The 26699-nt window shown below is 40.6% G+C and overlaps 1 protein-coding gene across 2 annotated transcripts in view; it reads right to left on the bottom strand.

Moving 5' to 3' along the window:
- Positions 1-4608: 4608 nt before the first annotated feature.
- Positions 4609-26699, bottom strand: part of TSPAN4 (tetraspanin 4) — a 268961-nt gene continuing 246870 nt past the window's right edge. For both annotated transcript variants that reach the window (XM_018556043.1, XM_018556042.1), the window contains 4 exons: positions 14936-15037; positions 11834-11965; positions 8474-8557; positions 4609-4952 (listed from right to left, as the gene is read on the bottom strand). In XM_018556043.1, the coding sequence (XP_018411545.1) occupies positions 4884-4952; positions 8474-8557; positions 11834-11965; positions 14936-15037 (387 nt within the window). In that variant the 3' untranslated portion in view covers positions 4609-4883. The remainder of the gene's footprint in view (positions 4953-8473; positions 8558-11833; positions 11966-14935; positions 15038-26699) is intronic.

Below are 26699 nucleotides of genomic sequence, written 5' to 3'. Positions count from 1 at the left end.
TTGATCGTTGACTCATTATTATCACATTGATTTCAGAGTGCTGAAAATAGGGTGACATCCAACAAGCAGGGAAATCCTGGACTCCAAGTCTTTAATGAGCTTAGACATTCTGGCTAAAAAGCATAAAATGTTAAATATCTGGTCATAATACAGCGCCATTTTGTTACATTACAAATATAAGTAGTATGACATCACAGATAATGCAGATGCTTTTTATTATCCCGTTACTGGTGGATCTCAGTCCAGTGATCAAGAGGTTAGAACCATAACTGTTGGTACCCATCAGGGACATTGCTGGTCCCTGGCATGCAGGACACGTGCACCTTGTCTTCTATTGACTGCTCCAGGTGTCCTTTACCATCATGTCAAGTATGATCCTTTAAATTAGGTCATCCATTTTTACTGTCTCTAGTCATTGCAATTTGCCCTGGCAATTGTTTCGAATCATGTTGGGTAGATAGAACCTGGCAGTACTTGGTTTCTACATTTAGCTGGATCTCACAGTGCATATTTATTTTTCACTAAATAATATTAGATTATTAAGAATGTTATATTATATGAACATTACATTTTATAACATTTCATTTATCAACTTTTTAATTAAAATTCTTTTTATAAGCAATATCGTACGTTTGATTTTTAGAATCTTGACATACTTCCAGGTAAGAGTTTCACATCCTAAAGAAATGTAAATTATGCAAAATACTCCATAACAGACACACAATGCTTCTGATAAACATTTTATTAGAACAAATCTTTTCACTATACTTCTTGCATAAATTATGTATATAAGTATATACATGGAAAATAGAAACACATAGTGAGAAAATCTACAGGGATCTTTCCAGGAAGCATTTTACATGTGCAAAGGAAATAAAGAAAAAATAAAAGCAATGTTCCCTCTTCAGCACCACCAAAAGCCAATCTGATCCGTTGTACCTCAGCTGGTGCAGGAGTCTTGTTTATGCCTTTGTATAAACTCAACCATAGGTGCTATATTATCAATGACCGAAAACCTAGCTGCCTTACCTGATGAAATAGGGCTGTGTGCTGTGACTTGCAGGTATCCAGCTAAGAGAGGTGACATTAAAATTGAAGCGCTGCTTGAAATTACGATTTGTAACAAACCATAGCTTGGCAGTGTTTTAGGAACGGAGTTAGAAATGCAAAGTCTTTCCCTAATGTGCTTGTTTCCCTAACAATCTCTATATGTTTGTCTCTCTCAGCTAGAAAATACTTTGTTTGTACCTACATGTTTATTTAAATGTGACATTCTCCTGAGGCTGTAAAACAGACTTCTGTAAACACACCAGAGATGGCCACAGATGTGTTACCGGGAATGATGTAGTGAACATTTACACGTTTGTTTTTCTACACGATCTGAGGATTATTATACAACTGTCAGTCAAGATATAAGTCTACTACTGGGTTTGGCCAAACTTTGCTTTTAAATGTTAGCACTTAGGCATTTGATAATTAATACAGCCTGTCATTTGAAAAAATGTTTAAGTGTTTTCCTAGATTGCCAATATAACAAAATTCATGATTTGAGATAAACCTGTGCATAGTTAGGAAATACTGAAGTAGAAAGATGGCCGAAAAGCTGGCAGATAAAGGTGACTGCACATATCTTCTGATGTCTTCAATCCGTTTTCTCAAAAACCTAGGGGATATATATATACATATATACACACACACTAAGTGGCTTCCAAGAAGAATCGCCGCAGTATTGAAGGCAAAAGGTGGCCCAACGAAGTACTGATGGGGTGGTCATAATAATCTGGCCACTCAGTGTGTGTATATGTATATATATATATATGCCCTCCAAGGTGCCAGGGAACTCTATGGGGGTGTCAGAATAGAAAGCGGCAGGAGATAAGTGAACATCCTTAAAGCAACCAGCTCTGATCACTTCCAGGTTGAGCTGTACATTTCCAGTCTTCATGGCCAGGAAAGAAGCTTAATTGAGTGTGAGTCATTTGCACTATGCTATCACACAGGCAGCTTATCAGCCCTCTTGTTATAGCAATAAAGGAAAAAATAGTTTAATAAAGTTTAGTAATATAAATAATAAAAAAAAACTCCCCAAAAAGTGTTTAAAGCTTCGCCATCTCCATGTAAACACAATCAAAAACGTGTGTGGGGTGCACCTGCATATAAAATCTTTTGCAACACACAGTCCCCCATTCAGCAGCATAAGCTGAATGGGGGACTTTATCTTGGGACAACAATAAAGCTATACTACAAGAGAGAGACTGCCAAGTTCAAGAAACCATTTGCCAATAAAAGCTTAATGCCTGAAGTCCTGTTTAATACAGAAATCGTGGACTAGCTATAACAAAAGCTTATTGACCTTTAGTATATCCCTTTTGCATACAGACTATTGTCAATTGTCATATGCTAAGAAAGGATAGATAGCACGTGTATGTATGCACATGTGTAGCCCTCTGTATGTCTTGTATTGTTTTCCTGTAACTATAAGTATTTTGTATATAGCATTCTTGTTTAGTAAAACCAAATTAGTATACAACTGTGTGGGATTCCTTGGTAAGGAAAATAATAAGTCGATTAGGCTGTTTGTATCATTCTTTGCAGATGAATTATACAAACAGGCAAAGAGATAAAAGCAAAATATTGGGGGGAACCCATTTATACAAATACTGACCGCACCCACAAAGTCAAAGAGCTGCCATACCTCCTGCACCTTACTATTGGTCAGTAAAGCTATCCACCGCAGTGATAATTCAGTAATAAGTTGTGAGAGGTGTTGTGTAAGGAAATAAGTCACTATTTCTTTAGTGGAATGTCCCTGCTGAGACTCTTGAAGTACACATCAACACACCTGGTATGTGCAGGAACCTCTAAGTTCAGCTTTGCAGTCATGTTGCCACTTCAGTGCTTTGGAGCTTTGGACAGGCTTATTGTAACTAAAACTGAAGACAGTGCCTTCCCCTCCTGCCTTAAAGTTTATTAAAATTCAGTTACCAAAGTGCATCGAATTACTCACATGTGAGAGATGGAAAACAAGCGGTGTATGTACACAAATCACAGAACTCTGCTGAAGGTGTGATTTTCCCCAAAACGCGTCTGCTCTGCAGTCCTGTTCCCGGTTGTTGTGTACATACACTGCTTGTTTTCTACCTCTCACATGTGAGTACTTTGGTAACTGAATTTCAATAAACGTTAATGCACGGGGAGAAAGTGCTGTCTTCGGTCTCCTGAAGTGTCCGGTTTAGAAGATGTCTGATGTCTAAGTCTGCTGAGCGCTGAGATTGAGGCTCTTTTTCAGGTTTACTTTAACTGATAAAATAATGTTAAAAAAGGGACAAAAAATGAAGAACTGATTGTTATACACAGATAAATGCACTAAAAGGTATAATACTGCAGTGTATGGTTTATAGAGTCCCGTAAACGTGTATGTATTATGCTACAGCACCAAGAAACAAGGACATTTCTCTCTATTTCACCCAGAAACCATCTTTTGCATTGCTTTGACAAATTTGATACTGTGGCACTGATAAAACAGTTTACTTTGCAAACAAATTTAGTAACAGCATTTTCCTGTTTTTATTGACTATTTAAATATCAGTTGTGCCCTGTTTGAATTGTTTAAATACTGTTTGTTATCATGGGAGAATTGTAAACATAGTGGTTTTCCTAATTGAACATTCCATAGCAACTGCATAGCTCCAGAGAGTCCAGATTTGCAATAGGATTTCAAAGAATATCAGGTCCTAAAAGGGGAGGCTGTGAGGACACAACGTGGCTATTCCACATATGGCCATATTTAAGGTCAGAATTTGGGTGAATCAAAGATGGTACGCAATTCTCATTCTGCCGACAAGCAATATTCGAAAGGTTCTTGTCGTTTAGAATGGACATTTCTAAAGCCAATACAGGTATAAAGTGACAAAATAGCTAATAAGTGCTAGTTACATAGTTACAAAGTTTACCATTTCATTTGCCCACAATCCAGTATCTAATTTGTCAAGATTATGTTAAAAATGGAATTAGTAATAAACACATAGATGTGGGATGAAATACATTTTTGGCAAAGTATAGGTCACCTAAAAACCTATACACACAAAATTACCTAAAAAATAAAACATTGTTGGATGATTAGCTGACTTTATAAAAAAAAGCAATTCCCTAATAGGTTTTAAAAAAGCTAAACGTTTTCTTTGAGATCTGCACAAATTTGAATGGACTGTACAATCCATGAACATTTATATGTGAACAACAACGGACAATACTATTGTAGTGATGGTCTCTATCGGAGCCTCTGGCACCTGAATACAGATGTATACACTGTATTACTGAATACTCTTATTTCTGGCAGGTAACCCTTAAGTGATGAGCTTTGGAGGGAATACCTGTTCACAGGTCATTGGGGTGGTATGCCACTAGAAGTGTTAGTAAGTTCTTTGAAATACTGTAGCATTTCCAGGTACAGGGATGCTTCCAAAGCTTATGTGATCAAATGTAGAAACCCCATTTCTTAGCTGAGTTGGACAAATTTATAATTCGTCCAGATCCCATTAGGACAGAGGACCCTAACCCCCCACCTCCAGCGCCCCAACCCCCCCCCCCCCCCCCCCCCCCAAAGTCTTGGGTTTCACAGAAAAATTGTCTTTTCTTAGTAGCGCTGTTCTGCCTCAGGGTCATGTATCAGGTTGTCCACCTCCCACCCGCTGTCCATACTCCATACCCAGAGAACACAGTGATGTGTCAAGGACTTGTTGCACTTTGGAGGCTGTAGGCGGTATCAAAAGAGGAGGAAGAACAGAACTAAAGGTAGATCTGCTGTGAAAACCACATGGATTTCCTCCCAGGGAACTTCTCCTTGAAACCGGGTCAGGGAGATGTGGGGGTAAGTTGATGTCTTAAGCATAGTAAGTGTCAGTTTTTGCCATCTGGCAGTACATTGTCATGGCAAATGTGAGTCCCAGGATCTAAAAAAGCAGAGAAAAATCAGGTATAAACAAGATAACATTAATTATAAAACAATGTAAAACCCTGGACATGGCCAGCTCTCAATATGTATCCAATACATACAAATAATTAGCTGATTTATTGGAAATATGAAGGAAATCCCAATATGTATTTCACCAAACTGCTCTACTTAAAAACAGTTCCCACTATCTCAACCGGACAACCCCCACCTGCTAAGCAATTTACCTTTCTTAACCCTTAACCACTTGAAGACCTGTGTATGAACCGCCTTTCTGTTCAGGCCTTTTTTCAGTATTCAGCGCTGCAGTTCTTTGACATTTATTCAGTCATGCAACGCTGTACTGATATGAATTTTATATATTTTTTAGGGGGACAGATAGAGCTTTCTTTTGGTGGTATTTACTCACCACTAAGGTTTTTATTATTTGCTATATAAAGAAATGTACCGAAAATTTGGGGAAAAAAATAGTTTTTGCTTCGTTATGTTAAGAAACATTTATTATTACCAAATTTGTGGGTAAAATATAAAAGACGGGGTCATGTCGGGTAAATAGACACCAAACATGTCAAGCCTTAAAATCGCGAAAAGCTACCATACCCAAAATTATCCATAGGCAACGCTTTAAAAGCTTTTACCGCTCATCGGTTTAGTGTTATTAGTGATTGATGGCCCTATAATTATTGCTCACACGTTTGTGGTGATATGTAACGGCGCAATGGGTGCAATCGTCGTCTTTGCTTTCACATAGTGAAAATTTTTGCCTTAACAAAATGGGGTTGATTTACTAAAGGAACATAAGCTGTTCACTTTGCAAGGGAAATTGGGAGATATGTCCTGTTGTACAGCGCTCTAACGGGGGGGTTGAGGAAAGGGTTTGGTAAGGGGTTTGATATTTGCGGGAGTAAGCGCAGGAAATTGGCAACTCAGTGAGCTGCTTCAAGTGTGTACAGACCGGGGTGCTCGTAATTTGTAAAGGTGGGAGATGAAGCGCTCCAACTGAGTTGTACCCGTCTAGCAGGTGGGGGTCAGGCTGGCTGAGGGGAGATGGTGCACTGGAGTATGTTACCGCTTAGCGAAAACCGGGTGATGGTGAGGCAGGACTGGGAAAGGTGGGTGTTGGGGAGGGCAACCCTGGGGATCAGGTCGGAGGGCAAGACCAGAGACACAAAACAAAAACCAAGAGAGGGGGCCATGTAAGATCAGTGACAGTTGGCATATAAATTGTGTACCTAACCACTCACCACAAGGAAAGTGGTGGTGTGCAGTCATCGACGGGAATGTTGGTGTTTAAGTTGGACTTCTCATGAGGATGGTCGATCTGGAAGGTTGATGGGTGGGTCGAGATGTTGCTGGTGTCAGATCGTCCGGGTGGCGATGGTGATGGTCCGGTTGATGAAGCAAAATGGCATACAGAGGTTAGGAATTTGAATCAAACAATATGATGTGAAAAGTAGTAACTCACCACAAGATGAGTGATGTGCGGTCATCGACGGTGGTGGTGCTCAGAACTTTGCAGTATCCGTGCCTATTCTGTGTGTGCAGAAGTTCCAGATGGCCCCAAAAGGAATGCTGCTGTTGCGGTGGGTACCTCTGGTGAAGCTTGAGATGGCGATAGGGAGGGAGAGTGTGAAGGCCGTGGAGTGTAGGGGAACACCTGGGGCCAAACTGATGTCACTCGGTGGCGGCGCAACGCCCCCTCTCTCACCGGCTTGACAAAGAAGAAATAGCACATCTTTGAAACGCATTGCCGTTCTTCCACGAGGCACCCACGCTGGACCCTCTCTTTTTTTCCTGTCAGCAGCGCCACTCATTACCTTGTGGTGAGTTACTACTTTTCACATCATATTGTTTGATTCAAATTCCTAACCTCTGTATGCCATTTTGCTTCGTCAACCGGACCATACGGCCAACTGTCACTGATCTTACACGGACCACCTCTCTTGGTTTTTGTTTTGTGTCTCAGGTCTTGCCCTCCGACCTGATCCCCAGGGTTGCCCTCCCCAACACCCACCTTTCCCAATCCTGTCTCCCCATCACCCGGTTTCCGCCTAAGCGGTCCCATACTCCAGTGCACCATCTCCCCTCACCCAGCCTGACCCCCACCTGCTAGACAGGTACAACTCAGTTGGAGCGCTTCCCCTCCCACCTTTGTTCACTTTGCAAGGGAATGTTCTGTTAACTTATTGAATGAGATAAAGCTCTGCTGACTTCCATCATCCAGTCATGTGCAAGCAAAACTAAGCATCGGCTAATTCTTTGGCTCACTTGAGCCGCCGGAGCTCTTTGGTTCAGGCTATTCACAATTTATTATGATGCAAATAAGCCCCCCTGCTCACAGACCCCCACAACCAATGGGTCAGGGCTTGTGGGGAAGAGGCCCCTGCCCCATCGGCAGGGGGACAAGGTGCTTTTCCAGGGGGGCCGAGGACACGTGGCCTGGTATGGCGGGGGGGGAGTGTTGTGGTGCGTTAGCTGGTCCCCCCTTTCTTGCCCTGCAATGCCAGTGCTCAGATTAAGGGTCTGGTTGGGCATTTTAGGGGGGACCCCACATTTTTGGGGGTGGGGTTCCTCCTTAAAAATCCTACCAGACCTAAAGGGCCTGGTATGACTTTTTGGGGGAACACCACACACTTTTTTTAACTTGGGGTCCCTCCTAACCTTCCTACCAGACTTAAAGGGTATGGTTTGGGAGGGGGGCCCCAATCTTTTTTTTTTTTTTCTTTTATTAATTTGTAATTTTTTAGTCTGCTCCCCTACCTTTAATCTACCTCGGCAGTAGCGAGCAGAATATCCGAGCCAAATGCCTTCCGGAGGCATTTGGCTATTCACTCGTTGCCGTTCGGCCCCTATGTGGAGATTCGACTCAGCCGATCCAGATGTTGGATTGGCTGAGTCAAACTGCTTCTTCACTTCAGCCGAACATGCCAATGTACGGCTGATTTTAGCCAATGTAAGGCTAAAATCAGCTGTACAAGGCCAAAGTGAATAGCCAAACGGCGTTTAGCTCACTTCTCTTCAGCTCGGTTATTCACTCGGTTGCCTTCGGCAGCTTAGTGGATAACCCCCTAAGTTCTTTTTATTTTTTATTTTCTTGCACATGGCTGGATATGCTTTGGAAAGTGAATTTTCATCACATACACAAAGCTAAGTGAGAACTCCCTTGCAAAGTGAAAATGTTCTACTCCATAGTACTCAGGAAAGATAATTCCCAGACATCAAACCACCAACTACAAATTACCCAAAGTCATGTTAAAGACTTCAATCAGTTAAATACATGTTATGTATGGTTCATCCAATCCTGGTTCCATTTGCAGTAATTTGTGATTAGTAAAGCCCAGTGACCAAGAACCACTCTCTGCTTCCCCATCACCCCCTCCCCCATCACTCAAAACGGCATTCGTACTTTCTTGCCATTTTAAGCAAATCTGTATAGTCATTGGCTACTTTCAGACATAGCAAATAGAAAGTAAACCCTTTAACTAATACTGTCTCTAGTTTAGGGAGCTAGATCAAACTCACCTGTACAAGAGCTGTGCAGAGCCCAAAAATCCCAACTGCAACGAGATTCTCATGAAGCCAAATTTTGACAGTCTCATAGCAAGGCTGGAATTAAATCATACAGATCGTTTTTTTTAACAAAGATTGGTTGAATAATGTATTTCTGTTTCTTTACATATTGCCATATTTTGCCACAGACTTCTCTTTGAAATGAGAATTAGCAATGTTACACTGAAAACATCCTTAAAAGCAGCTTGGCAAAACTGGCAAACCCTTCTCTGCAACACCACCACCGAGCAGTAACTTTGAAAAAGCAGAACTTAATTACACCAATTGAGAAAAGTTTCTTTTTCAGGATGTGTAAATAACATGTTGAATATACCAACAGCAAAATTTGTAGTGGGAAGCCCTTATAAATGCAACATAGAAATATTATATAAATACTTTGCAAGGTTATTTTCACCTTAGCTGACATAAGGCAGAACGGGCATTTAAAATATAACCTGAAAGTCATGGTTTTTGTCATTCGCTATATTATCTGCCTATTTATTTTTAAAAAATGATAATTTCATATGTTTTGACTCTCATCTGCAGATATTTCATTTCACTGTCTTCAGAAGCAGTGATTTGTTTACAGTTGTCACTAAGGTTACATTGACAGAAGGCGTCAAGCACTGAAAACAGATACTAAAGAAAACTGTAGGTGGTAACGAATTAGGTCAGCTGTAAAATAATGAAAATAGTTGTCAAGGAATAACTTGCACCTGTTGCAATAGTCAAATAAGGAGGAAACAAGTGAGATAATGGGTTCTGAAATCAGAGCTAAAATTAAAATGTGGGATCGATCTGAAAATGAAACAGGAAATAAACTGTGATTGGCAGTGAATTGTGCTGATCTACTACCGGTATAAGTCTCTGTTTGGCCTTCATGTGCAGTTCACCAAGAGCTAAACCAATTTCCGATATCTGACCAGTTCACATGGGACTGTGCTGCAATTACAGTATTGTCTTTCGCAAAGGAGCAGTTAGGACTCTCAAACTACATATAGATGGTGTACTAGAGAGTTCCTTCTCCTGTCAATGAAGCTATGTGAACACCATGATTAAAATATTGTTCAAATATTGCTTCCCATGGGGGCATAATTGTATTTTGTGTCAGTGCTACAGAAACAGTTTTCATCAATAAATGACACTGTAGTGGAAAATGTATGTACATCAAAATTTGTCCCTACAAAATCTATTGCTTGTGAGTGTGTGTGGGGGGGGGGCTGTTCCATGTTAGTATATGGGATTTTCAAACAAATATGAAATTTTATAAGTCTTTGTAAAGCCTATTTTTGCTAATATCACTGTACAGCTATGTATTTGAAAATTTACGTATTACTTACTAATGCAATCTAAACATTTGTATATGCAAGTCCTATACTTCAGTCTCAATCCAGCACTCTTTACTGTGCAGCCCCGCTCAGAGCCACACATCCTTTCCTCCAAAAAATGGCTGCTGAGTACTGAGCATGCGCACATGCGTGCCCTGGACACCATACAGACCACTTGAGTAAGCCATGTGTATGAATTTTCCATAGGAATGAGTGGGGTCAGACCATGCAGTTGCAGTCCAAAAAAAACAATTTTTAGAGGAGAGGCTGTGTGGCTTCAAATGGAGCCACACTGTGAACATCAATCAATCGTTCCTTAAGTAAGTTGATTATAAGACCTAGTGAACAGCACAAATGACCAGTTCACTGTCCTGGGGGGGTGGTTAGCTGTGGCTATTAAGAATAAAATGTTTTTAAACATTGCAGCAAGCTCAGTGTTCAGCAGGAGTAAACAACACAGCAGGCTCACTGGTAGGTGGCAATAAACAATGCTGCAGGCCCAGAGGTCAGCGGGAATAAGCAATGCTGCAGGCTCAGAGGTCAGTGGGAATAAACAATGTAGCAGGCCCAGAGGTCAACGGGAATAAACAATGCTGAAGACTCAATGTTCAGCGGGAATAAACAATGCTGCAGGCTCAGAGGTCAGCGGGAATAAACAATGCTGCAGGGTCAGTGGGAATAAACAATGCTGCAGGGTCAGTGGGAATAAACAATGTAGCAGGCTCAGCAGGACTAGGGAATGCTGCAGGCTCAGTAGTTAGTGAGAGTAACAAAGGACCTGACACCTGTGGTCAGTGAGAGAAGAAATAATGCCCATTTATTGGTATTATTGGGAGGAATAGTGCCCTACTGCTGGTGTCAGTCAGAGAAATAATGCCCCAATGTTAGTATCAGTGAGAGGAATTGTGTCCCATCGTTGTGTCAGTGGGAGAAATTATGCTTCATCCTTGGGAGGGATTATGCTTCAGCAGTAAGAGGAATTATTCTCCATCATTGGTGTCTGTGGAAGAAATAATCCCTCATTGTTGGTGTCAATGGAAGAAATAGTGCCTCATTGTTGGTGTCAGTGGAAGAAATAGTGCCTCGTTGTTGGTGTCAATGGAAGAAATAGTGCCTCGTTGTTGGTGTCAGTGGAAGAAATAGTGCCTCATTGTTGGTGTCTGTGGAAGAAATAGTGCCTCATTGTTGGTGTCAATGGAAGAAATAGTGCCTCATTGTTGGTGTCAATGAAGAAATAGTGCCTCGTTGTTGATGTCAGTGGAAGAAATAGTGCCCCATTGTGATAGGGGAAAGAACAGTGCCCCACTGGCTGGATAAAGGCTGGATAGCATGGGGACCACTGCTGCTTCATCATGAGAAATTATTATAATAGTTGTATGTACATGTGAATATAGTATCAGCATGCATGAACTATGTTGATTACACTATCTTTGTATAATTATTCTTCTCTAACATGTATGCTTTTTACAGTTTTCAAGGACTCAGGCCCAATTCACACTAGGGTGTGATTAGGTGCTTTTATATGCATTTGTAATGGTTTTCTAAATGCATATAAATGCATCTAATGATTTCCACTGGATCCATTCACACCTTGCGTTTAGATGCATTTAGATGCAGTCAGTTTAGCTGTGTTTAGGAAAAATAGAAGCCGAGTGCATCCAGGAAACATTTTTAGCTCTAAACGCGTGTAAAAGCATGTAAACGCAAGGTGCATCTATTTGATGTAATCTCATAGTCTACTTCAATGAACTGTTTTAATGGACAAAGGACAGATGCATCTAAAAGCATATGCGTGTAAACGGACATCATATTCAGCATCTAGAAGCATAGAAAAGCATTTAGCCTGACAGTTTTTGAAGACAGATCTCTGCATAATAATGCAAGTGGTGGGTGTGAATGGGGTCTTAAAAACAGTGCATGGTGCATTTTACCTAGCAAACAAATGACATTTTAATGCATAAAATATAAAAAAAAAACCTGCATTGCTGTATGCAGTTGCTCTTACCGCTTTCCACCACGTTCCTGGGGAGTGCAGGCCACAGTTCTCACTAAACTCCAAGCAGCAGGAGTCTGGCACACGGCTTGTGTTGTACACCTCAAACCAGTCAGTGTAGTTTGCAACCCCACAACACCTGAACTGTAGACAGACATACAAGAATACTGTAGAAGGTATTACTAAAATACTGTACTTACAAAGTGGCTCAAAGCCTTCTAACAGTTGGTTTCCTAGGCAAAAATCACGTATTTTCTAACCTCTTGATTTTCAGCTATAAAAAAAAAACCTGTTGTGAAATAGGTAAATAATATGATTCAGTTTTGGATAGAGTCAGGGAGGGTTATAACCCCTGTCAGCTTTTCATTGTCATCTGTATACCATTGGGGAGATTTTTCTCCCCGTCTTGTAGCCACAGCAAGAAGTAAGAGAAAATCTCTCCAAGGAGAGGGACATCCATTTTGGTCAGCAGAGACATCAGAAATAGTGCCCCATTTAAAGATTTCCCATCTATTCCTGCTCTGCTGACCACCTATAATTTGGGATTTTCTTTCACTTTCAGTATAACAGTCCCCAGGTCAAGTAGAGAGGGTAAATCTCCCTAATAGAAAGATAGATAGCAAATAAAACCCTGACAGATGTTCTAATCCTTCTCCACTCCATCCAAAACTCCAAAAAACACATTTATTCTTAAGTTGCACTTTAACCTCACACTCTCATATTCTACAAATAACATGTATATTCTGTGCCATAGAAGGTTATTTCTGGGAGCCTGCTTGGGACACTTTGATACAATTTTCTAGCTCTTTCTTCAAGTGCCTCCATCTTGTCTCAAATTGGTGCCATATAGCAAACTGTGACTCATCTTAAAGACGAACTCCACTTTCATTTACACTTCCCTCAAAGGTATCCTTCTTGTGATAGAAAGTTAGACATCTAAGGGTCTAACAGTTACAATTTAAATGCATTTTGAAAGGTCTTTGAAGGCCAGATGTTGAAAGCTCACCATATAGAAAAAATACTGCAGTAGTTAGTGTAAATTATACTCTCCTCCTCCAACACTTTTGGCTAAAGCTACTTGCAGTTCTGTTGTCCATGATGATGAAGGTACTCCACTGAAGCCATATTTCGATATTCAGCAGCAGGATGAATAGTGAAGACATCATGTCTGGGAATAACTAACTGACCAACATACATTTCGGAGTTTTGACCTGTGGGCAGTTTAACTGAAAATATTTGTTAACAGTTTAGTGTATCAAAGTAGGCTTTTTATATATTTTTTTGTTTTAGGACAGGCAGGGCTTCTAGTAAAATGGTGATGCCAAGATCTTTTGGTCTAAAATACCTGACAAAAATTGACTGTTCCTATGTCTATTCTGTCCTAATGAGCACAGCCTTAGAAAATGACTCCAACAGGTATTTTGTCTAATTCTCCTGTGTAAAAACATAAAGAACACTGGATTTTAAAAGAAATCTACATATAATGGGCACAACAGGTTGAAATCAATAGCAGAACTGCATAGTCCCGAATTTTCACTTCAGCACTAAACTGGTAATATATACATTTACTATACATGCACACCAGTTAGCCATAACATTAGGACCACCCACCTCACATTGGGTAGGCCCTCTTTTTGCCACCAAAACAGCCCTGACCCACTGAGGCATGGACTCCTCTAGACCTCTGAAGGTATGCTGTTGTATCTAACACCAAGCTGTCAGTAGCAGATCCTTTAGGTCCTGTAAGTTGTGAAGTGGGGCCTCCATGAATCGGACTTGCTTTTCCAGCACTAGTATGATGTGTTGTGAAAAGCTCCGGAATGCTCCTGAATGCTGCTTTATGGTGAACTGACCTGCAGTTTCCCAGCTGAATTGAGACCTTCACAAGTGCTACACAATGCATCTAAAAACTCAGCCATTTGTGTTAGTGCAGTTTACATGAATGCATGCATTTTCAAGCACATCTGGTGAGAATTAATCCTTATGGATAAGCACTGATTTACTGATTTTAACAGATGTTGATAAGGTAAATATGTAATTTCCAAATTACTGCTTTATAGAAACAATAGATAAATGCAGGATTTGGGAATGTTAATGACAAAACTGCCCTGGACTCATGAGATGATGTACACTCATTGGCTGCTTTATTAGATACACCATGCTAGTATTGGGTTGGACTCCTTTTGTCTTTTTGTAGCATAGATTCAACAAGGTGATGGAAATATTCCTCAGAGATTTTGCTTCATAGTGACATGACAGCATTACACAGTTGCTGCAGATTTGTCGGGTGCAAATCCATGATGCAAAGCTCTACCAGCCTGAACCGTTGATACAAGGCAGGATGGATCCGCGTTTGCATGCTTTTTACATCAAATTCTACCTACCATCCTACCATCTGAATATCGCAACAGAAATCGAGACTCATCAGACCAGGCAACGTTTTTCCAAACTTCTATTTTACAATTTTGGTGAGCTCTTGCAAACTGTAGCCTCAGTTTCCTGTTCTTAGCTGACAGGAGTGGCACTCTGTCGATGTAGCCCATCTGCTTCAAGGATCGATGTGTTGTGCTTTCAGAGATAAGTATTCTGCATACCTTGGATGTAATGTAATGAGTGTTTGTTTGAGTTATGGTTGCCTTTCTATCATCTCAAACCAGTCTGCCATTCCCCTCTGACCTCATCAGAGGGATCAACAAAGCATTTCCGTCCACACAACTGCTGCTCACTGGATATTTTCTCTTTTTCGAACCATTCTCTGTAAGTCCTAGAGATGGTTGTGTATGAAAATCCCAGTAGAACAGCTAAAATACTCAGACCAGCCTGCTTGGCACCAACAACCATGCCATGTTCAAAGTCACTTAAATCCCCTTTCTTCTCCATTCTGATGCTTGGTTTGAACTTCAGCAGACCATCTTCACCATGTCTACATGCATTGAGTTACTGCCATGTGATTGGCTGATTAGATATTTGTGTTAACGAGCAGTTGAAGAGGTGTACCTAATAAAGGGGCGAGTGTGTAACTCCTGCAAGTACTGCATACAGACAAATGCCTCGCGTTGTGTATGCCTATAGCACTACATAAAACATTCTGACAGTAATGACACATTTCCTTACATCAGTTTGGATGATGCTCCAAGCATTAGTAAGACCTATGTTTCCTTCCGTCCCATACAAGTGAAGGCCCTTCTTCAGATCTTGCTGAGCATATCGGTCAATCTGGAATTTAAAAAAAAAAAACTATTGTTATAGCATCTCCAGAATGGCAAACTTGACAACTAATCTCACATTGAGACTTTGATTAACGTCATAGTAGGTTAAGTTACTTTGACAAATAAGCCAGCTCCACCCTCTAAACCATAAGAGGTTGCTTGCCACAAAACTATATTAACCGGAAAAAAATCGAGACCTCCTGCTCTCTAGCTCTCTTGTTACCTCCTCCCACACTCATCTCCAGAGTGTTTCCCATCCTCTGGAACTCCCTACCCCAATCTGTCCGCTTATCTCCTACTCTGTTCACCTTTAGGTGATCCTTAAAAACTCATCTCTTCAGGAAAGCCTATCCCACCTCAACATATCTGTCCTTTTAGTTCTTCCACTAACTCAGTCTAAACTTTATAATAATAAAAGGTACAGAGAAAACAGTCACATACAGTTGTGTGAAAAAGTGTTGGCCCTCTTCCTGATTTTTCATTGTTTGGCACTTTTGTCACACTTTAATCTTTCAGATCAAACTAATTTTAAATATTAGTCAAAGATAACACAACACTTTTTCACAAAGGGCCATATGGCTTTGGATTTTGTGAACACCGGCTCACAGCATTCCATTTGTAGCTGACAGAACCATCCATAAATAAATGTATTTGTCTTTGTCTAGATGATCACGTTCAATGTTTGCTTTCATTGCTGTATTGGACTGTGGACATGGTGAATTGTTACTGTAGGAGGCACATACTCAGTTCAAGGCCTACTAACATAATACAAATCGTAGAAACAATAGATTGGGAGGTCAGAAGCAATAAGAGAGTTATGTGGGGGAGTTTTACACAGGATGCTGCATTAGTATGTTTTCCATCATATTTCCATTCTGAGTTCATTGAGTATAACGGTTTCATTAATAGCTACAGCAGTTGTATGACATTGGCCTTGGAACAAGCCCAGGTAGATGACACATACAAAGATGCTATGTGGTAGCATTGGGAGCATCCGGTGTCTGTCTGGCCAGAGATAACACACAGTCAGAGCAAGTCTGACAAGAAGAACATTATCCGGAACAAAGACTGCAGAACAAACAAAGGCTACATACGGCAACATGAAGAGAAGCAGATTTGATGGTGACGGGGAATCGATGCGCTTTGCGTGGAAACAAACGGAGAACAAGCATTTAACCACTCAGCACAAGTCTCCCGTCAGACACGACATTCAATGTTGCTATTATCGGTGCTTTCAATTATGAACTACATACAATTTATATAGATTACTGTCATCAATAAGCCACTGACTGCATATTGTACAGTCTGCACATAGTTATAGAGGTTACATGAGCACAGCAGCAGAATCTACTACTTTAAAGCTGAACTCCAGCCTTACACAGAGTCTTGCATCGTTGTACCGGCTCCTCTCCTCTCCTGTGCTGTAAATGTTTACTCTGATCTCACTGAACACTGTTATCTTCTCACATTGTGTATGACAGACATTGCAACTCTCCCCGATGTTCCAGGAGTCTCCTGCTATATGATAACGGCTCCCAGACACCCGGAACATTTTCTCCCGGAAAGGTTTACTCTGCTCGATCTAAAAATCCAGCCGCCGTCAGTCAAAAAAAAACAAAAAACAGCATAGGAATGCATAGCTAAATTGCTATTGGCTATTTCAATTTGCAATAGCCAATAGCAGGCTAGCTATTGCACCCACGCACTGCTACTGTCAATCAGCAGAGGTGGACCTGAAGTTCTCCATCAGGTCCTCCTCTGCTGACTGACAGCAGCAGAGGGCGGGTGCAATAGCCAGCTCGCTATTGGCTATTACAGATTGAAATAGCCAATAGCAATCTAGCTATTCAATCTAGCTATGACGTTCTTTGTTTTTGTTTTCTTTTATTCTGACAGCAGCAGCTGTCAAAATACTAAACAAAAACAGGAGATAGCAAGGGAAGCATTAGCTTCTTTGCTATCTGCCACCATTTCAGGGGGGCTCTCTTCCTTGTTATTGCACACACACACCCGCCTCCGCAGATGGGGGGAGGGGGGGGAGGGGTAGAGGGCACCTACCTGAAATGAAAAGGGCCCCTCCCTGAGATTACTTATTTCAGGCTGGGATCCCTGGCATTAGAAGCTGCACCATGTCGGATAGAGCCTGCCTCATTTCCTGGCTGGAGGACATCCAGCATCATCTGACACTTTCCTCACCAGTCATCCTAATGCATCCTTCCTAGGAATTCCCACCCCAGCCAGACTATCATCCACCAACCAAGACATTTTAAAATTTGTATAACTGTTCCCAGGTGCCACCGCACTGCTTGCATCAGGACTGAGGGCTTGTAAAAGAAGAACTGATGCAGAGTGCTGTGATGTTTTCAGGAAGCTTTGTATAGCACCCTGCTGGCCCCTCCCACCAGCCATGATTTTTCTGCATTTGCATAGAGAAGCACAGAGACCCAGTAATGACATCTCTGGGTCTAAAATAAAGTACATAATGAAAGTCTTTGTTTAGAAATGTAATTAGCATTTTGATGAGGGGTAAAGGGGGAGGCAAAATATAAGCAGATTAAACTCTGGCTTTAAAGTGAAAAAACAAAAACAATCTCCTCTGGGTGATCTATGCACATTGCAAGGATATTAAACTGCGTTGCAGATTCCTACCATTTACAGTTCTAAAGAAATAGCTGCTTGTTTCACCAAATCCCTGATGTGGAGGTTCTTGCTCATTATCATCACTGCTGAAATCTCAGTGTTCTGCTGAGGAAAGTTGCATCCCTTATGGAGTATCTCCGGGACACTGAGATTCCTATTAATGAGGATGCCGAAAATTTGACTTGTATCTATAAAGACTTTTGAGAAAATCGGTGCGCCAATCACACAAGCAGGAAATGACAATTCCGGGGGCTTTCTGTACAGGACACCTCCAAGTTGCCGTATTGCATTGAACATAAAAATACAAAATGGCTTCTTTTGTAGCAATTGTATCTCCCATATTATGTATACAACGAAAGTGTGTTCTCGTTACATCTCACAAATGATCTGCACACCTATACACATGAGAAAAAGACCTAAGACTTAGTGCTGGTTCAAACCTGGGTGTTTTTCAGCGCTGAAAAACGCTTTACATTGAAAATCCCATGCATTTCTATGGGCCTGGTTCACACCTGGGCGTTTTTCAGCGCGTTTTGTCACACTGAAAAATGCCCTACACTGGAAAAAGTACATTAGCTTCTTTTTGGCAGATTTAAGCGCTGACTCTGCCATAGACTTCAATGGAAATGCCCTTAAAAGCACGTTTGAGCGTTTTTGTGTTCATAAAATGCGTGTTTATCACAGGCACACCGGGCACACTCCGGGGACTGTCAGGCACACTTTTGGACCACTTTACTGCATCATGGAGGACTCAGCACTGTGTGGCCTTGTGGATACAGAGACTTGTATCCGCATGATGCATGTAAAGCCATGCATATACGAACTGCAAGACACAGGCTATAAAAATAGGAGGACGAGGAAGCAGGCATGGTCAGAAATTGGCCAAAAAATCTGGAGTGATTGGGAAACTTTCAGTCTCACCGTTAAAGAGGCCAAGGCCAAAGGTATGTGACATGTGGTGCAGGTTTCATGATTTATTACTGCAAGTCCAAGTTTGTTCTTTGATTTTCAACATCTTCATGTGTACATGTCTACCTGCTGTAGGTGTGACTCAGACCTAATCCCAGCAAGCCTAGGCCGCATGGTGCTATACCTTCATCACCTAAAATTGGTGGAAAAAAAATTCCAGCACAAGGGGCGAAGGGGGTTCTTCACAGTAAGATCAGTTAGAGTCTGGAACTCACTGCCACAGGCGGTGATTTCAGCAAATAATGTGGAATTGTTCAAGAAACTTTTGGACGATTTCTTAAGGGACCGTAATATATAGGGGTACAGGTACTCCTAGAATGAGATCCTAATAGGTTGGACTTGATGGACTGTCTTTATTCAACCTCAAATACTATGTAACCTTTGTCAGACTTGCTGTGGATCCTGGGATTTGTAGTTCCACAATAGCTGCAGGTCAGAAATGCATGATCAGCACTGTCTATCTGTTTGTATAGATCCATGGTAACACGTCTCACCACACACTTTACACTGTCAAACTTGGAAACCGGAAAAGGAAATGATGTATCTCAGGAAGTAGTTTTCATTGGACAGCTTCTAGTGATTTCAAAAACGCGCATTTCAATGAACACAAAAACACCCCAAAAAAGTGCAAAAACACAAGGGTAAAACGCTAATAAAAAAAACCCCAGGTGTGAACCCAGCCTTAGTTTAGCAGCAGCACTGCAGGTGGGTACTGATGTCAGCAGCTAGTGACCGAAAACAATATTAATATTGGTACCCGCAATGTCAAATGTAATGCCGACTTCAGGTCACATGACCCACAACCAGAGTGCTGTGGGATCTGCTTTTTAGAATTCAAAGGTATGTTTCAACTGACCTACCCTGCTTGCCTCTTGAACAGGCCTAACAGTACAGTCTGGATGCACTTTATAAGAGGGTACAGATCATGTTTTATTAAACTTGTTGCATGGTAAAGGCTATTAAAGGAAAAGTAAAGAAAATTAGACATCTACTGGTCCCTAAGATCCATTCAATGTCTGTATTATTCATATAGAGAGTTCTAAACCCTAGGCACATACTTTTGTGCATCCTTAGCTCTGGGGCAAGGTAGACGGCAGAGTTCCAGGATGGAGAAAAGTTGGGCTACCTGGATGTGTATATGCCAAAGGTCCATAAGAGTCATAACAGAGATCTCACCTATCTGCATTTACCAGCAGGCAATCTGAGTGAGTTGCTTATTGGGTTGGAGTCAGTTGTATAGCTTTCACCATACATCAGGTTCAAGGTTTCCACTTTTGCAGCCAAATTTATGTTTGTTATGTGTTCCCATTCCCACAGCATACCTAAGAACAATGGAAACATATGTCTTGCTTTTCATGCTGTTTGGAATTATACGTAGGACTCTACAGGCAGGTTCTAGTGGTCAGAATAGATGCCAGTGTGCAGAAAGGGGGACAGACTGAGGGACAGTTTCTTAATAAGTGTATTAACATACGAGGGCTTGAGATCTTTAAGTCTTTGTTAGGACAGACAGTTCTGGTCAGCTAGTTTATAAGTGATAATGAAATCTATCAGCACAGTAAAGACAGGGTTAATTATCTCAAACAATCCCCCCCACCTCCTTAGACAGGAAAAACTAAGCAGGATTTTTCAGTCCTGAACATGTAGCAAACATACGGTATCTGAATCTACCAGCAGGCAATGTGTTATGTGATATCTGAATTTGGCTGCAAAAGTGGAAATACGCTTTAGATCTCAACTGACCTCAGCTTAACTGTGCAATTTCAGAAACTGGACAACCCATTAGGTGAAAATAAACATACCTATTGTGATGTTCCCATAACTCTTAATAGTCATCCACACAGTTGCAATATAACATCTTTAAATTTGGGGGGATTTTGAATTCTGCAAGAACAGCTTAAAAAAATCACAATAGACATATGTATGAAAAGCAATTGCACAGTTACTAGGTGAAAAAGTATATAAACCCTTTCAGCCCTTTAAATATATACGGACATGAGATGACAGCTGACTGTTCTGACTTGGATGAAAATCTGTTGCCTATGGGTGCCTGCTGACACATCCTGGGAGAAATAACTTTCTGACAGGTTAGAAAACCTTGTCTGATTGCTATTGTTCCCTGAGGTAAGCCAAGCCTGCATGTGGCTGCCCTGCCCTCTTCACAGGATTAAACACAAATGCTCCCTGCACATTCATATTTATAGCACTACCGGCAGACATACATGTATCAGAAAGGAAGTAAAAAATTTACAGAACTACCATACTCCTTTTTTCAAATAAAATTGATCCACTTATTGGGAAATGTATTGTGTATAAACAAAGCCCTTTTTATGCTTGTTTTTATGTATTTATTAAAAAAAGGACATCAGGAGTGATCCTATATCAGTGTGCTCGTCTTGAACGTCTAAAACTTCTAAAAGCTTCTCTCCTTCCTGCTGGGCGCCGGTATGTGTCCCCTCCAACGCCTGCTGCTCTCCAGTGTTGGCAGAGGCAGCTGGGATCCGAGGGAACACAGACCATCATCCAGCAGGGAGGAGAGAAGCTTTCAGGAGGCGGGGCAGTGTGGGGAGGAGAGCTGTCAGCTGTCACAGGAGACCAAACTCTTCTCCCGCACTGACCCTCCTGTGACAGGTGGAGCAGTCAGGATGGAGAGCGGAGTACAATTGCTCAGCGATCAGTGAGGACTGACTGAGGACATAGTATGCTTACTGTGTCCCCAATTATGAATGCATGGGAAGTGATCTACATCACTTCCTGTACATTCATGATTATGGATGGGGTAAAAATACTATCTTTACAGGTTATGAATGGACAGGAGCACTCAGTATAGAGGATTCCTGTTCATTTATAACAGGGGATGCAGAAAAAGACATTGAGGACTCTGTGTTCTCAATCTCTTTTTCTATTTTAAAAGGAAAATATCAGGGGGCTGTTTAGACCCCCAATATTTCCCCGAAGCCCCCAACAGTAAAGTAAAAAATAAAAATATTTAATAAAAATACATTAAAATAAAATTTTTAATTTGAAACGGTTAGAAAAATGTTTTTTCGGTTCTGAAAATTTAATTTCGGCGCACCTCTAAAAAAACCCTGAAATAAACAAAATTCTATAACAGAGGTCCTATTTCCTTATAGTGTTCCCAAACATCAGCTTAACCAAAGTGCAGAGTCCAATATTTTGTCAAACAATGCAACTAATAAGTATTCCATGCTGCTCAGCCAGTAGTGTAGCCTGACAAACGAATAGAGTACAGTAATTATTTGCTGAGTTCATATTTATCATTGTTGAAGCATTTTAGTGCAAGTTCCTCATATGTGGCTGCCCCCACCACTGTTGACAAAATAATGCATGAAAAAAAAAATACCCTGAAAGAAAATGCATTAAAAATACCTTATTCCCGTGTTCCGGACGCTTCCTGACGCTGACATCACTGAGTCTCACGCTATGATCTTGGGAATGCTAAGGATCCCAATTCTCACAAATAGACATTACAGCACAGCAAAAGGTGCGTGCTCTCGTGGGATTTATTTGGGTTCTTCAAGTTTCCCAGGATCACCCCAGCTCACCTTACTCCCAGCTGGAAACTTGGGAGTAAGGCAAGAATTGTTTACGATTTCCTCCCCAATGTTTTTTTTTATTATTATAATGCAGCGTTCTGACAGCAAGGGGGTGGGAGGCAGCCACATAAGCGGACCTTACATTTTAGTGGCCTGGTTTAACTATTTATAAACTTAGTCGTTATGCTAAAATAAATATTAGCAGCCACTATCTGTGTGCCAGCAAAGAGTAAAATGACAAAAATGGCAGCATTATTTATTTCAGACTTTGCTCACTTGCTAGAGTATAAAAATATGTTTTGAAGCAAACTTTCACCACCCATTTACCAAACACATACAGGATACACTTACCATTCAGATCTGTTAGCACCATCTATATACAAACAGGTAAAAATGCCCTGGGCTCTCATGTAAAGCCAGAGGGCCCTGCGGAAACAACCAGCTGCTCAGCATTACACAGTGCAGCATAAGAGCAGCTCAACAGGCCAGTGAACCTGGAGGCAAGGGATGGCTGTCACTATAAACAACATGCACTTCAGATCTGACTGAGCACTAAACACATCCAAAGCCCAAGGCACCAGGCAGGATGATTATACTGGGATATGAGGAGCAAGTCCTTTGCACAGAGTGGGGAAATCATGGCTAGTAAATGCATTGTCGCCACGTGTGATTATAATTATCATATAGAAGAATACTCAGACACAAAGAGCTTCATCTGCCGGCATACAGAGCACACAGTGAGCCAAGGAGCACAATCCAGATACAGAAACTCTGAATGTTTATTGACCTGCGGAGGGTCAGCTGCTAGTTCTAATGTTGGCTCACTTACACTCCCTTTGACACCAGCTATAATTGGTACTGGAGGAAACAATTATAGCTAGAGGCAGTGCAAGAAAAGACTCACACTTACATATTTATAAAACAGTACATAAGGGAAATACAAATGTGCAGTACATGGATACGTTTTAATCACGGTAGAAAGAACTCAGTCCCTTTTTTTTAGTTCATACATATTCTCGTTTAACCCCTTCATGACTGAGCTTGTTTTTGGTTTCTGTTCGTAAATGACTGACACACTTTTGACATTTTTGCTGTGTGATTCTTCCACGTCAGTAATATACTTTCTTACAAAGTGCACCCACACATATTATATATTGTTTTTTAGAGGACAGATAGGGCTATATATTTATATCACATATGTGTGTCTAACGCCTCACTTAGGACAAATACAAATTAAAAAAAGAGGAAAAAACGTAAAAAAAAACTTTTTTTCCAAGTTTTGATTTGTAGTATTTTTTTTTAACAAAACCAGCACAGCTAAAAAAAAATGCAATACATACATTCATTTATTTGTCCCTTATTTTTAATTTTTTTACACTTTTCACTATTTTTTTAAATTTATTTACACTTTTCACTTTTTTTATACTGACAAATTTTATTTATTTAATTATATCAGGCAGTCATTGTGAATTAATCTCACTATTACTGCTTGATAAATTAATACATTTTTTTTTTTTTTCAGGCTGCTTCAAACTTCAGAACAGCCGATAATAAGTTAGTGACACTGATCCTGCAGCAGTTCAGGATTCAGCTGTCAGTGAATGTTTCAGAAAACTTAAACATTCTACTTTCAAGAATAGATACATTATGTGTCTAATACATAACATTTTGTATCTATTCTTGAAAGTCAAAAGATAAAAAAAAAAAAAGCCAGTATAGCTTGAGAGAGATATCTCTCGATCTATACGAGCTGTCAGAATGCCGGCAAAAGCCGACATGTGTGTCTGCTTTGCTGTGACTCTCAGACACCCGATATTAAGGTATCGGGTGTCTGAAAAAGGTTAACCCTTTCAGTAATGGATCTCTAGATAGTTAGACATCTATTACTGAAAGGTAACCGCTGATTCTCAGCGGTTAGCAGCCTTCTAGTGCAGCAAATAACTCGTCACGTACAGTGTACGTGACGAGTCATTTGGTCCCTTTGTGGCTGGACGTACAGTGTACGTCTCCCGTCACGAAGGGGTTAATATTTATTACGTGTTCTTAAACTTGTCACTGGAAGTTCATGTAGTCCTTGTTTATGTGAACTATAATGTATAGCCTTTTCTATATTTTTGGGGGGTAAACATGTAAAACTAATCAGCTCAATGTAAATATTATCCCTGTGTGTTAGTGTACAAACTTTGTTTCTGTGTGTAGTGTGTAATGATATATGAACAGGAGGGCAGCCATTTTTGCCCCTTACATTCTTAGGCTCTGCTTCCTGCTTTTCAGTGCTACACAATGGTTGTGCTTTACTGCTTCTTCTCACAATCCAAGGCTATGAGTAGGCCAGCTCAGGTAAAAGTGAATTCCTTGTGAAGCTTATCTGAACAGTTTTTATAGGAAACTTGTACTGAAGAAACTGGGGCTGGTAATACTAACATATCCTTCTGAAAATGCTAGCTCTCTGGTTGCCCTATTGATCTAGTGTATCCATTACTCTCTGAGTCAGTTACCTAGAACAAGTGTTCAGACCAGGAGTTTGAATTTGACTGTATTTGCTTGTTACATGCTTGTTCTGGGTATGAGCTTTAGACATTACTGATGCAAGAGACAGCTTGGCAGCTAGAATTGTCAGATGGTTAGCAATGGCAGCCTTGTATTTCTATTGGCACAGGTACAGGTGAAAAAGGTGTGCATGTCTGACGTTGCTGATCCCTGCCCTACAAGATGTCTCTAACTTAGAAGCTGACCTGGATGCCCTTGTGGGGCATGCAACTATACGGCAAATCAATATTATCATACAGGATTTATATACCGCCAACAGTTTGCGCAGCGCTTTACAATATAAAGGAAGACAGTACAGTTACAATAACATTCAAGACAAGATGTTTAGGAGAGGTACAGTATGTTGTTGTAAATGTAAAATCATGCACTTTTGGGCTTAATGTTGCAAACAATAAACAGGGGGGAAGCAGAACTGGGTAAAGCAATGACAGAGAAGAATCTGGGTGTCTTGGCAGATCATTGACTTAGAGTGTATGTATAGCCCAAACATTTTTATTTCCATTTGGAAAGGGTAGGGGACCATTGAAACCCTGTCATTTTATTGTTTGCTGCCTGCATCCTATTGTGTGGAGTTCTTCACTTCTTGCCCGTGAGGCACAAAGGAAGTGAGAGGAAATCCCTAAAAAGTGAGGGAAAATCTACTTAGATTGTTGTCACCAGAACAAGTGTCTTTACTGGAACATTTCTCCTCACTTCTTGTTCTGGTGACAATTGCAAAATTCTGAATTTCCTATCACTTTTCCATCTGGTGGCAACAGACAGAAACATCAATAGAAATATGACAGAGGCTCTAATCCTTCCACACTCTATTTTGACTATACATACATTTAATATTATTAAATGCCTTTCTTAAAACTTCAACAAGTTTCTAGGACATATCTTCTACGTTCAGCTCCTTTCCCCCCGTCACCGCTCCCCCAATACCATTACTGGCAATTACCCGCTGTCAAAATGACAGCCGGGAATTGCTATGTATTACACATTTGTATTGATTGTCAATATGCAACTGCTCCTGCAAGTGTCATTGAGCACATACAAGGAATAGAAACTTCACATTGCAAAGTGAATGTTTTCTTTGCAAACTGAATGTTTACTGAGCTTAGTAACTACGATATAGTTGTTTTAACTTTAATCAATCTACCAATCATGTGCTAGCACAAATTAAGTTTTTTTTATTTGCTTGGCACATGAACTGGATGGACATGTATCTTTTCAACCTATTCTATTGGCAGTGTTTCATTTCTACAGCCCTGGCAGAGTCACAGTGCATGCATGCACTGGTGTTGGGCGGAGCAGGTGTTTAAACAGCACATAAAAGTTAGGCAGTTGTTAGATACATCAGGATATTGATCTGAACAACAATAATGATAGTTTTGAGGAACGAAATTCACACAAGTATCTTGCATGGAGGATAGTTGACAGAAACAAGGACTGGCTATATAGTAAGAAAGATTTAGTAGCCCTCAAAACAGCTTGGAAATGTTTATTTTATTTATTTTTTTGACTGGAGTATCTTTCAGTAAAAATACACAGACTATTTGTTCAACAACAAAAAAGAACTCTTTTCATTTCTATACGTAATGAATTATGAAAAGGCAGGACCATTTACTGAGGGCACCTTGCTTGCTTGACCTGTATAAAAACAAGGGGACTGGAAGCTGCTTATTGAAGGTCTGTGTATAAAACACTTTTAGAGTACAATGATGGTGATCCAGGCTGAAGTGCAGTCAATTATTCATGGAGGTCATTTCTAAGGCAGCTCTGACACCTTCTCTCTTAATCTACAGTGTAATGCTGGGATATCTGAAAGGGTTTCTCAGGGGGTAAAATATCCCACAGAAGAATTCCTCTGATACACATATGTTAATTGTCCATTTTCTGCTTTTCCTTCTCTGTTCCTAATATAATCCTGTAAAATTGTCTACCTCCCTGTAGGTGTATGTAACCCCCCCC

Source organism: Nanorana parkeri, unplaced genomic scaffold (genome assembly GCF_000935625.1).
Source record: "Nanorana parkeri isolate BGI_ZX_2015 unplaced genomic scaffold, ASM93562v1 scaffold222, whole genome shotgun sequence".
NCBI lineage: Eukaryota > Metazoa > Chordata > Amphibia > Anura > Dicroglossidae > Nanorana > Nanorana parkeri.
Note: the sequence above shows the minus strand (reverse complement) of the source record. Positions and strands in the feature narration are given on the sequence as shown.